Source organism: Myxocyprinus asiaticus, chromosome 10 (assembly GCF_019703515.2).
Source record: "Myxocyprinus asiaticus isolate MX2 ecotype Aquarium Trade chromosome 10, UBuf_Myxa_2, whole genome shotgun sequence".
Taxonomy (NCBI): Eukaryota; Metazoa; Chordata; class Actinopteri; order Cypriniformes; family Catostomidae; genus Myxocyprinus; species Myxocyprinus asiaticus.
The window spans coordinates 19,330,401-19,343,432 of NC_059353.1; the positions used below are offsets into that span (position 1 = coordinate 19,330,401).

The following is a 13,032-nucleotide window of genomic DNA, read 5'->3' on the forward strand; positions in this document are numbered from 1 at the left end:
CAATCTGTTTAAAGTTTGAGTCAGGCTGTGACACTTAAATAGATTTATAGAGTCGAGAGTTGCCTGCTAGGCTTACCACCCTACCGTCTCTGCTTCTCATGTAAAGCTGCTCTCACTTTGAGGAGGTCTGTGTGTGGGTGTACATGTGTGTGTGGGTGCGTAATGTGCATATATTACATGTTCTCTGTATGCCCTGAATATTTGCATTGCGCTGTAATAACATTGCTTTGATCTACTATGTTATGAGACAGTTATATGTCTCCTGGAGCATTGCATTTTGTAGTTGAGTAATTTGATATCCAATCAACTTCATGTATTGAAAAAATATTGCATTATCTTACTACCTTCAGTTTCATTTAAAACTTAAATACTTTGTTTATCTTCTATGTAGAATTTCAGAATCTATACTTATATTCAGATGTAATGCTAAATGTATAATAACTTGTGTAAGTCTGTTTTTCTATATTCTTCTTTATAGTTGTCCCACACAACATTTGGAAACTTAAATGCACTTAAAAATGTTTGAATATCATTGCATTAGATCACAAAATCTCAAACCAATTGCCATCTGCAAATAAAAGATGCATGTATGTAATACTTTGCTTGAAAAGCGTGCTTTTGCTATCATTCTTTGAAATGAATGCCACCTGGTTTGTTATTTTGTTATCTAATATAATGATATTCATAAATTAAGTGTGGCTTAAGTGCCCAAATACTTTCTGGAGCCACTGTAGGGGAGACCATGGCTAGTTGTCTCAAGTGAATATTTCAAATGTTTTGGCAAATTAATATTGTAATTAATAAATTGTATACATTTAAGACATTAAAAAAACATGTGACAACCTGCCCCGATAAAAATGTGACACTGTGCCCAACCTTACTTTCATGAAAAACACCTTTGTCCTAAGAATACATTTAAACTTTTCTATAAAAATGTGCCTTTGTAATATAGTTGACCCTTGTCTAAATGTATGCCTGTGTGATTTGATTACGTTCGCTTTTTTATACAAGGGTTACTGTATAACAAATATATGATGATAGTCAAAATTTACTTTGGGTAGAATTCACAAAAATAGTTCTAATTTAAGAGAGTTTTGAACTGCTTGTTTGAAACCGACATACAAAACCTCTGCTAGAGAAAACACACAATTGTGCAATTGCTCCAAATCTTCTCGTTATTGAGATATAGTCCTTGTGACAACTAGCCCCAGTCTCTCTATATGTTGAGTCCTTTTTGGATTCATCGTTAATTACATTTTCTTGTTCATACTTCCTCCTGTTCATACTTTCTTTTCTATACTTTTGCTTGTTTATTTAAAACAGTTAATTCAATTTTAATTCTGTCTATTCATCAAATACATATAATCACTGATATATACACAGACACACATACACTTCTGTACTTTATAATCTGCTAAAGAGAGAGTTTAGTCAAAACAGCTAGAGGCTACTGCAAAGGAAAGGTTAAAGCACAAAACTAATATATATAATTTCTCTTCTCTTTCTTTTGCTTGTCATGCACTGCTAATGCGGACATCTTCAAAGGCTCAGGTCAGTGGCTCATTCTGTGTTTCTCCCTGTGCATCTGTTAACCTCACTGGCCCTGTCGGCCTCTGTGGACCTAGCCCTCCTTTGAATGAGGAGAGATAGTTTATTTTGATCATGGGTCTGACTGAGATTTGAATTAGTATGAAGTACATTTTCATGTCATCTTTGGCCCTAAGACTGACATTTGAGAAGGAGCAGGGGACTTCATTATCCAGCCCAGAGTAACTATATCCTCTGAGAGGTTATAGGAGCTGACTTGCTGTGAGCAGAATAACAGGTTTATTTTTCGTAAAATATTAGAGCTAGAAAGTGAAAGTTACTGTGAAGGAAAGATTTTTATATATTTTTTCATTTAAAGGACAGGCAGGAAACTTATTTTAATCTGCAATAACCAAGCACCTTCTTTGCATTGTAAAAGTCATGCAGCAGGTTGGATATATATTGTCGCCATATAGCAAAATGGTCAGGTGTGCTATAAATCCAACTCTGCCTATTAAAGGCTTTTAAATAAAATTGATTTGTGCTGTTCATGTGTATTGCTACAGAATATTAATGGGTTTACCTTAACAGGGCAATTCCATTTCCTGATATCCTAATGTTTGTAGAGTTTGATATTCATCTATGTTAATGAAATTGTCCATTTAAAGTGTTTCAGTAGATTTAATGGCCATTCCATTCAACATTCTTTCACTCATTTCTCACATCTTCAGCATCATCTTAACAATCGTTTGATTATTTTAATTGGAAATTCAATGACACTCATGAGAGGAGAGGAGAGGAGAGGAGAGGAGAGGAGAGAGGCATGTGGGGGCTTTTAGCAGCTGTAAGGCCAGATGGAATGTTTTGAGAGAGTGTGTTAGGCCCTGTAAGATATATAAAAGTTCACTCTCACAATTTTACACAATATCACAATATCAAATTAGTTGGTTTGATTGTCTAGTATTTCATAATTGCAATTTATGTTTGGCTTCTTTACTCATTTGTGAATGAAATCAGGTCTACTGAAATTTAAAACAGTCCAGAAGAATACTTTACATTGGTCTGTTCTGGCATAAAAACATCCAAAGATCTGTATGACATAAAAAAAAAAAAATAAAAATATATATATATATTTTTAAACGGCTAGTATATTCTTGCCAGTTGTATCAAAATGAATAGAATTAAGCCACATCTACACTAATACTGATTTTCATTTTAAAGCCATTTTTTTCATGGAAAAGTATGCAAAAATATTTCCTACTCCCTGAAATATATTAATGAAATAAATGTTGTGAGATATCTCAACGGTCTCTGTGACAACACAAGACTCTTTAAACAGCAGACAAAAATGTGTCCGCAGGCCACAGACTCTGACGCTTTCTGCCTGTCAATTATTTTGCACAATCTCATAGTATTGTAGTTGCAGCAAATTATTGAGGCTTAATGCCATTTTTATGCCATGTTGTTCATTACAGTTTTCAGTTGAGGGTGCTATTTTTCTGCTGTTGTTTTTGACAACTGCTTTTGCTCGGTGTCGGTCTCAATAAAGCTAATTTGGTATCTTCTTTGGAGTGCAAGGTTTTGGAAGGAGGAGGCGTGGCTAATCCAACGGCTCAGTTTACACGGCTAAAATCGCTTACAGCACCTTTAACATTATGAATGATTTTGCTACGTTTACGCCTCACATCCACACTGGAACACCGTTTTCCTCCATTACAAACAGAGACTTTAAAAAATGCTCTCTAGTTCTGCATATTTTGGAAAACAATGACATTAGGGAAACCGAAAAAGGAGTTTTCAACCAAAACATATTTGTGTTGTACAGTAAGTAAAATGGCAAGTTGTAGTAATGGTGCATTCACGTCATGTCGGAATTATCGGAATTACCATAATTACGAGATTCTGACATGTAAAAAACTTTCACGTTTTCGCAGAGCTCGTAATTACAAGTTGTAAACTTGGAATTCTATGAAACCTCCAAGTTGGCAGTCGTGACGTCATGTAAAGAGTACCAGTATGGCACCGGCCTCAACAGTTTAAGGTTATGAACACATATTTATGTTTGAAATGCTTTTTAATTATGCCATCATTTCCTGGATAATTTCTTTGTTCTTAAACATTTTGCAATAACATATAGAGGTGAATTAATGAATTAATGTAGTGATAAATACTTTGCTGTTATCAATAACAAAGCCATTTTGGCATTATGAGTGTTGTCGAAGGAACAGATAACTTCCGGTTTCCCAGGATGTGAACAGCTCAGAGTATAACCTTGAGTTACCATCTCGTTATTACAGTAATTATGTTTTAATTTAGTTAACATAGATTCTGAAAATTAGATGACATACAACCTTAAGACAGTTTAGCATATTGAACGGACTATACCTCCGACCCTCACAGCCTTGTTTGTGTCAATTTCAATATGGCGTCTACTCTATGGTCTTATAAATAAATAAATTTTAAAAAGGATTAAAAAGAGTTCTTTAATATATTTCTAAATATTTTATATATCTTTAAATATACTATATAATCTATCTTAAATATATTTTTAAATATATTTCTAAAATATTTTTTAAATAAACTGCAGCTTGTCTGGTTCACGTTAACCACTCTGATGCTTGAAATAAATCATGCACAATTGATGATATTTAAATTAATTTAGTTTTATTGTAAATATTTCATTATAGCTGTGTCTGTGTGTGTGTGTAGGTGTATGAGGCTGTGCCCTGCTACAGTGAGTGTGGTCAGTATAAGTGGGTAACAGACCCCTGGTCAGTCTGCACCATCAACACAGTGGACGAACTGCCAGCCTGTGGAGAGGGCGTACAAAGCCGCAAGATCCGGTAAGCAAGGACATGTTATTATAGAGTAACCCCATCACAGATGCTTTTTTAGGGGGCATGACCTGCTCTCATCTGTCACCCTCATTCTGTTTCTCTGTCTCTGTGACAGGTGTGTGAGGCGTGGCAGTGGGGATCATGTGAGCAGTGTGAATGAGACCCTCTGTGACCAGGATGAAATTCCTCCCCAAGCTCAGACCTGCTTCCTGCCGTGCCCTAATGACTGTGTGATGTCCCAGTGGAGTCAATGGAGCACCTGTCCGATGGTAATGCATCCATTTTATCTTATGCTATATCCTGCAGGCACAATCTAAAAATTCAGCAGTAGAGTTTAGTCAAGTTTGTGTCGTTTACTGTAGCTTTGAAGGCATCTGTTTGCTAGTGTAATCCTAAAAGTTTACAAAATTATCTTTTAGCAGATTCACACATTTAAAACGTAATGTACAATCTTTCCAATTGTACAATAGACCTTAATATTTATTAATCATCTTGCTCTATGCAGAATTTTGTCCAATCAATCACTAAGCTCTCTAGAATTAGAATCCCCCTAATACCACCTGCAACCAACTAACAAGCAGCAAATCATAGCTGTGACATAAATAATGTTGAATGGCTATTTAAAAAAGGGATGAGCCCTTAGAGATATCCCGTACAAACTTCTGCCTTCAATAGGAAATACAACTACATAGGAAAGAATATTTCATGGGCTCTTTAGCAGAGCCTTCTTTAGTCAACCAGCTTTACCAGATAAGGTTTGCTGATAAACAGCATTCATCTACTGGTTGACCAGCAAGAATAACACCAAACCAGCATGAATCACCCTGGAAATGCATGCTGGTGTAAGCTGTTGTTTTTAGCAACATTGCTATGTTGACATGATCTTTATCTTTTGAATTTGTAGGTGATAACTACGCAGTCTTGTTTACCAGCCGTTAAAAATATGCCTCTTGAGAATTTATTGGCATATATTAATTTCTGCTGGCATGAATGAAAAACAGAACAAAATTACAGTAAGCCTATTTTTTGCAAGATTCTTTCTCAGCCTTGGCCATGACATCAGACAGTGTTGAGGTGTTTTGCATCCATTTGAATTTCAAATTAACACTGCCTCGCAATTCAAATACTGATACAGTTCTCAGGAGTTCCTGAGGCAAAATTTCGAACTGTGAATACGAAGACAACTGAAATCAGTATGCAGATGAACCTCTAGTAGTAATGAAGTGTTTGTTATTCTAATTAATGTTGTGCAGAAAAAAACGACCCTAAATACAATTTGCCATTGGGCTGCTGACTCACTGAAGTGCAAACAGCTCCTCAGTTCACTGTCAGCTAATCAGAAACAAACTGGGTGAGTTTTCCTGGCTCGACCCAACCTGCTAATGACTGCCAACCCATTTCACTATAATTTGGTCTCTACGCTAATCACATTAGATCGCAATTCTACCTTGCACAGTCTCAATTCCAAGGACTGTTTGTTGTCTTTGCTTTGTCAAAGCGCTCAGCCAGCTTGGCACATATGTCAAACACTAGTGTTCAGTGATTGCGCTTGGTTAATTTGTCTCAGTTATACATAATTATCAAATGTTCCCAAAAAATCTGGGTGCCCAGACATGTGGCATTAGCTGAATAGAGCTCCTGCTAATGATCTGCCTTCCCAATACTGAAGTACATGGATGTGGCCAGCTAGCCGTTTAAAGGGTCTCATTAGCGTCTGACAGTGATGGAGATGCAGATTAGTTGCTGCCTGCAGCTGAACAGCTTCTAACTGTGCACTTAGCTCTGCAAGACCGAGTGGCTGTCTGACTGCTGTGTTTTTTAAAGACCATGTGAAATCGCTTCATTTGCGCAGTTTTCTATCTTGTGTTGATGTGTAGAAGTATGGGAGAAATTGGGACATACTGTTTTCAAGGGCTAATCCCTTTAATTTTAAATAGTCAGTAGGCTTTATGTACACCATAGCCATTAACCTACTTGGTAAGGGGGGAAGGGACATTCTCATTCCAGAGAGCCTTTGATTGGACAAAAATCTTTGTAGTCCAGTATGAATCATCAATATTTTTGGACTGTTTTCCCAGCAAAGAAAACTGTAAATTTAAAAGTGTTTATCTGCTAAAAGTAACTTGTGTAATCTTTTAGGAGTACACTAACATATAGATTAAAATGTGAAACAGTACAACATTGCTACCAATTTGTATGTTTTTATTTGTATCCCCTTTTCTCCCAATTTGGATTGCCCAATTCCCAGTACTTAGTAGGTCCTCGTGGTGGCGTGGTTACTCACCTCAATCCGGGTGGCGGAGGACAAGTCCCAGTTGCCTCCGCTTCTGAGACCATCAGTCCGCACATCTTATCACGTGGCTCACTGTGCACATGTGGAGGCTCATGCTACTCTCCGCGATCCACGTGCAACTTACCACGCGCCTCATTGAGAGCGAGAACCCCTAATCGCGACCACGAGGAGGTTATCCCATGTGACTCTACCATCCCTAGCAACTGGGCCAATTTGGTTGCTTAGGAAACCTGGCTGGAGTCACTCAGCATGCCCTGGATTCGAACTCGTGACTCAGGGGTGGTAGTCAGCATCAATACTTGCTGAGATACCCAGGCCCCCACTAAGACCTTATTATAAATGTATCACAGAGTGTCTACAAATATACATGCTTCACGTCAACCTCCCACAACATTTTCTTATCTCTATTTATTTGTAGCCATGTGACGAAAGCACAGTGAGGATGAGGACAAGACACATGCTGCGCCCTCCGGTGGCCGACAGAGTGTGTCCAGAGAGCAACCAGACTGAGTCTTGCATTGTCAACAGCACTTGCTTCAATTATCACTACAATGTCTCCAGTGGGTCTCTTTCATTCTGCTTGATACATCACTGCATATACAATATCATACAGTATAACATAAGCAAATCTAATGACTACTAGATCCAAATCTACAGTATATTTATATATGTATTTTTTCTTCTTTCAACTTGTGAATGAAGGAACAGCAAAGCCAGGGGAAATGGAAAAACTATGCAGAAAAACATTTTATGCCATTCTGTAAAAATAAATAATGAAAAGTTGACAGGAAAGCCCCCCGTCATATTGTTCTCCCCCTTTAGGATAGCACTTAAATAATTAAAAATAAACTAAAACTGCTTGTTTTTCTGCTGTTTTGAGCTTGTACCTTTGGACTCTTTCCATACAATATACACATTTATATTCGAGAAATTTTGATAAAAATAGAATTTCTATCATTTTCGGGACACACTATTTGTCTTGTGCATCCACAAGTGTCTGACTGACTTGTGTCTAACTGGTAAGTTTCTAAAAACAAATTAATGCTGACAGCAGTAGGCCTGCCACTCCGCTGGTCTTTGCATTTCATGCCTTTGTTGCACTCGTGGGTAATATTTCACTTGTTGAGCAACAATGAGGATTAAATTCCACCATACAAGAAGTGCAAATGACTTCACTTTTCTTAAACGTCCTGTCCAGCGCAGATCATTATTATGAAAATCACACCGAACAGAATAAACCATTTTTATGTCAAATTTAGTACAGTAGATGAATTACTACAGCGTAAAAAAAAAAAAAAAAAAAATTATGTATTTAATGAATCACATTAATTTAAATGAGACCCCACAAGAATGCAAAAATAAGCTTTCGAAGGGGTCTCCTGTTGCATTCAGGGCGCCTGAGACCCCCATAGGCCCCCTGTAATTCACACCATGGTTACATGACAGGTCCACAGTTCCACTTTGGGTTACTTTCTCAAAAAACACTAAAGAGCATCAACAAATCTTTGTGACTTCTTACTGAAACAGTTTTGGAGTTAATAGTGGATATATCTCTCTAATCTTTGAACGCACCTTTGAAGTATGTGATGTTGAACGCTCATGGTGTTTCTTAGTTGACAGTGTTTGACAGTGACAACAGAACTAATCATATCTATTTTCTCTATTGCAATGAATCTGGTAGAAAATGGCTCTTTGAAAATTAAAACCAAACCATGAGAAAATGTTTACACCTTTAATTTATAGGCTATATTCAGTACAATGTATAAAATATTTACTATAAAATGTATCATTCTTACTATAACATTTTTACTATAAAAATAAAAATGTTACAAATGTATATACAGTACATATATATATATATATATATATATATATATATATATATATATATATATATATATATATATATATATATATACATATATAAGCATTAAGCCTACTATAAAAAATAAGAGCACAGCCCTCGAAGCTACAGGGATCCAGCTTTGCGGCCCCTGAGCTTATCAAAGTTGAGTAGCCCTGGCTTTTCAGTATTTCTTAATAATCAGCTTTAATTAGCAGGAATAAATATTCCATGACATCGCCAAAGACTATGTTAGCACAATGTTTAAGAGGGTGATGCGAGTTTGAGTCTGGCTCATACAATTTCCATTCCTCATCATTTCCTTTCCATTCTGAACTATTGATAAGTAATAAAAAAGACCAAAGAAAAGTTACAATAACAACCTCCCTGGAGCTTGTGGGGTTCTAACCTGCAATCTTTTGGACCCCAGCCCAGATCTTTAACAAATAGGCTAGAAGAAGGTTTCCAAATAAGGAAACCTTCCTATCAGGTACTGAGATACTGCCCACCAGGGGCATAGCAGCTATTTCAACTATTGTAGAAATGTCTAAATTCATCCCATCACACTTCTTGAGAAATAATCATTATATTTTAAGAGTCTAGTCGTAGCTGGTTACGAACAACCAGTTGCATCAGCAAATGCGCAAGCAGTAAACAGAAATCCAATGGCCAGTGTCCACTTACCCGCTTGTCAGCAAATCAGTTAGGACTTCCATGCAAACATTACATCACCTCATTAATATTCATGAGCCACAGCCTCTTCCTCTCTCATTCAGACTACTCTAGCACACCACTGTACTCTATTCTAAACACCCATTGAGAATGTGAATTTCTGAACCATTTCTGAATCATTCTCTGCTTTGAATTGCCCAGTTACATTCGGCCACTCTAGGCTGCCCACATTAAGTTCAGAAGGGCATCGCCCCATGTGAAGTATCCTTCTATAAAGCAGAGCGATATTTATTTCCTGTAGATACTAATTCTCCAGATAGACCCAAATGAAGGAAATGGGCTTGGCGATATGAGTGAGATGATAAGCCTTTTACTGCACAGAGTCCATGAAATCACTGATCATATCAATACTGATACTGCTCCTCTAAGCCAATAGACTGACATAAAGCTAGATTACCATCATAAAAAGAGCCTAACTAATTCCTGCCTTTAGAACTCAATGCAGCTTACTTTTCTACTTGCAGGCCAGTTTGCTAGACATTGTCTGAGTCCCAGTTTGCATGCTTTTCCGAAAAGTACATTATTCACTGTGGGTCGATAATAACGTTTATTTATTTTTTTCAAATGAAGTCAAGCTATATTGGGCAGGGCCATAATAAACATAGACATTGAGAGGGACACACCCTTTCCCAGTATTCTGATTATTAGTTTTTTAATGGTTAATTATTAAATTATTATTTTTTGATCCCCCCAATCCTGAATATGTGGTTATATTCTTGGTACTGGGACATCCTGCATCTATGTTATAGAATTGTGCCTTATATATCATCAATGCAAACCAATCCTTTTCCAATGTAATAGGTTAATCTGCAGTAACACTAGGCTCTGAGCATGCAAAATTTATTCAGACACTGCAACGGAAAGGATGTGATGCCGCAATCGAGGGCTTCTAGTTTTAATAAATAATATATCACACGATACAAATAAGATTATATTCAAAATGTTATACTATGTTCTCACTTTCCCACAACAATAAAAAACATGCAGCTTTGAAATATGTATTCGTTGTATTGAGCCAAGAGGTCAGTGTGGGACATTTCGATCTTCTATTGTTCACACATCTTTTTGTCATCCAAGATCAGAGTTTACCAAGCTTGAACTTTCATGTGCTGCGGAATGCAAAATTTCTCCCACGTTCATATGCATTTGAACAGAAGTGAATGGAACACGAAGTGTAGTGTGACCGTGGCTTTTATGGAAAATATTATAAGTGACACACTCCATCATAACAATTCAATCGCGCAATGGGCCATTTTTGGAAAAACTTGTTTTGGGTTTGGGTTTTCTATTTATATATATATATATATATAAAACAAAGTCTCATTTTTCAAATATGTCAATGTTATCATGAAATTCAAACTATATAAATGTTTTTTGTTGTTGTTGTTGTTGTTTTTAAAAGCAGTGTCAAATGTTCTTAGTGTGCTTTGTGAGCCCACACTGATGTTACATAGATATAGATATACAGTATAGATGTGTTATATTTATATGCACATGTGCACACTGAAAATGCAGTGTCCCTGTATGTTTTATTTTTTATTTTTTTTACTTAATAAATCTTCCAATTATGTTAAATTATGTCTAAAATAGTTTGGAATCTTTAGAGGCTGTTTTCTAAAACTAAATTCTCGGTTTGGGATAGAAACATAAAATTATATTATTAGAAAGCTGAGACCTTCCTTTTTAATGTAATGCATGCCTCTCAAAATGTGATTTTGGGTCAGTGCAACTCAAAATGATGGAGCAGGTCACATATGGATGCATACTTCAAAATCCATGATTACCATATTTGACTATTTTCATACTATAAAGGATAGACAAATTTAAATTCAGTGTCACAGAAAGGGTACAGAAATGTTATATTTTTGAATGACACTTTTGTCTGATGTTCCCTGTATGTGTGTGTATCTTTATATCCTTTGGTTGTGGGTCAGGCTGGAGCACCTGTCAGCTAAGTGAACATGCCATCTGTGGCCAGGGCACGAGGACACGTCTCCTAGATTGCATCCGTAGCGATGGCAAAGTGGTGGATTTGGTCATGTGCGAGGAGGTAACCTTTCCTAAACCTCAGTCTAACCTTCATTTCCTGCCACCCCTCTTTGTATAAGTGTTCTCTTAGGAGGAATTAAGCACTGTGATATTGTATTACGTCCTTCAACTGCATGCACTGCAAATCAGCCATGACTGTCCATTAACTCCCTACAGTATTACTCCATATCCACAAAATGATTCTCTCATTGAAGCTCTTACAGTAATAGCCCCTCATTGGCTCATGACTGGTTCATCAGACAGTTATTGTGTGTGGTGGTGGGGTATAGGTTTAATGGTTGTCCCACTGTTTTAGCTGGGCCTGCCTCAGCTGTGGAAACTGGCAATGAACTGCATGGTGGACTGCCCCTTTAACTGCATCCTCTCTGATTGGACGCAATGGACAGAGTGTTCACACACCTGTGGCAGTAAAGGTAAGCCAAAATAGAATGAACTGGGTGGACAAAATTGAAAGGGTGGGCCCCAGGCACGACTCTACATATCCATCTCTTACATGGGGGTATAGTACCATGGTGGTAACATGGTGCTTTGATATATACCATAATACTTATCGATTCATGTACTTCAAGACCGCTCTTCCACCATTGGGCTGAACGGTTCTGAGCAAGGTGATTAACAGTTCCAGTAGCATTTCCACTTGAGCTCAGTTCGGTAAAGCACACAAATCATTACAAACTGTTCCCACAGCAGGTTTCTTTGCATGGTTAGCTAACCATACTCAAGACAGAGAACCGTGCTGGTGGAACGACTTTAATGATGTGGTGACTAACAATTTGTCACTTGCCCAGTCTGTCCATTCTATTCCTGAATTCACAGCATCACCTGTAGCCATGCCAACGAGCCCGGATCAGTATAGAACAGCGCGATTCAGCAATGGTAACTGTTCGGCCCAGTGGTGAAAAGGTGGCTTAAGAATAACACACTAAGAATACTATCATACTACCGCGGTATGATATTAAACTTAAAAAAAATAAAAAATAAAAAACGGATATGAACTGTTTTTGTCACCAGTGTTGTGTAGTAATGCACTACAAATGACTAATTATTTATCTAAAATGTAATCAGATGAATTTACTGAAAAGTAATCACATTACTCTTTGTTTTACTTTTAAGTTACTTTCTAAATCACTTTACCTTGAAAAGTTTTGGGATTTCCACTTATTTAAAATGTCCTCATTCATTGTCACACACCCTCAAGCTGTCACAGAAACGCTAACAGACGTACATACAAATTCATATTTTAAATGTATTATACATATTACTTTAGCTTAAGTTATGTAATTAAAAGTAATTACTTTAATTAAAAGTCAATAACTGACTAAAAATTTATTAGATTACAGTAACTAATTACTTTGTAATTGGATACACCCAACACTGTTTGTCACACACTAAAAGGCATATGCTGTCCTAAAAAGACAAAATGCTTTAACTAGACAAAACTGAAACTGATAGAAAATGGCTTAAAAGTTTTTTGATTGCCCAGCAAATGAGGATAATCATATTTTCACACTACATTTTTTCTGAATTGCTCTGAATCTGGGAATAGTTGAGCCAAATCCGTCTGTCACAAGATAAAGAGACCAGTTACTGCATTTTACCTTTGCACAGCAGTATTTTAATTGTAAAATTGTAAGGGTGGACCCCCTCTTTCCAGAGCCCTATGAAGTAGGATGTACCCTTGTTTACAGACAACAGCCCTGCATATTACTTAAAACACACTGACCTGAATTCTCACATATATTAATTCTTTG

The 13,032-nt window shown here is 36.8% G+C and overlaps 1 protein-coding gene across 2 annotated transcripts in view; it reads left to right on the forward strand.

Annotated features, from left to right (window-relative positions):
- LOC127447176 (histamine N-methyltransferase) overlaps positions 1 to 13,032 on the forward strand; it is a 380,204-nt gene that overhangs the window by 341,643 nt on the left and 25,529 nt on the right. For both annotated transcript variants that reach the window (XM_051708810.1, XM_051708811.1), the window contains exons 17-21: positions 4,237 to 4,370; positions 4,480 to 4,633; positions 7,076 to 7,217; positions 11,167 to 11,282; positions 11,577 to 11,694. In XM_051708810.1, coding sequence (XP_051564770.1) covers positions 4,237 to 4,370; positions 4,480 to 4,633; positions 7,076 to 7,217; positions 11,167 to 11,282; positions 11,577 to 11,694 — 664 coding nt within the window. The remainder of the gene's footprint in view (positions 1 to 4,236; positions 4,371 to 4,479; positions 4,634 to 7,075; positions 7,218 to 11,166; positions 11,283 to 11,576; positions 11,695 to 13,032) is intronic.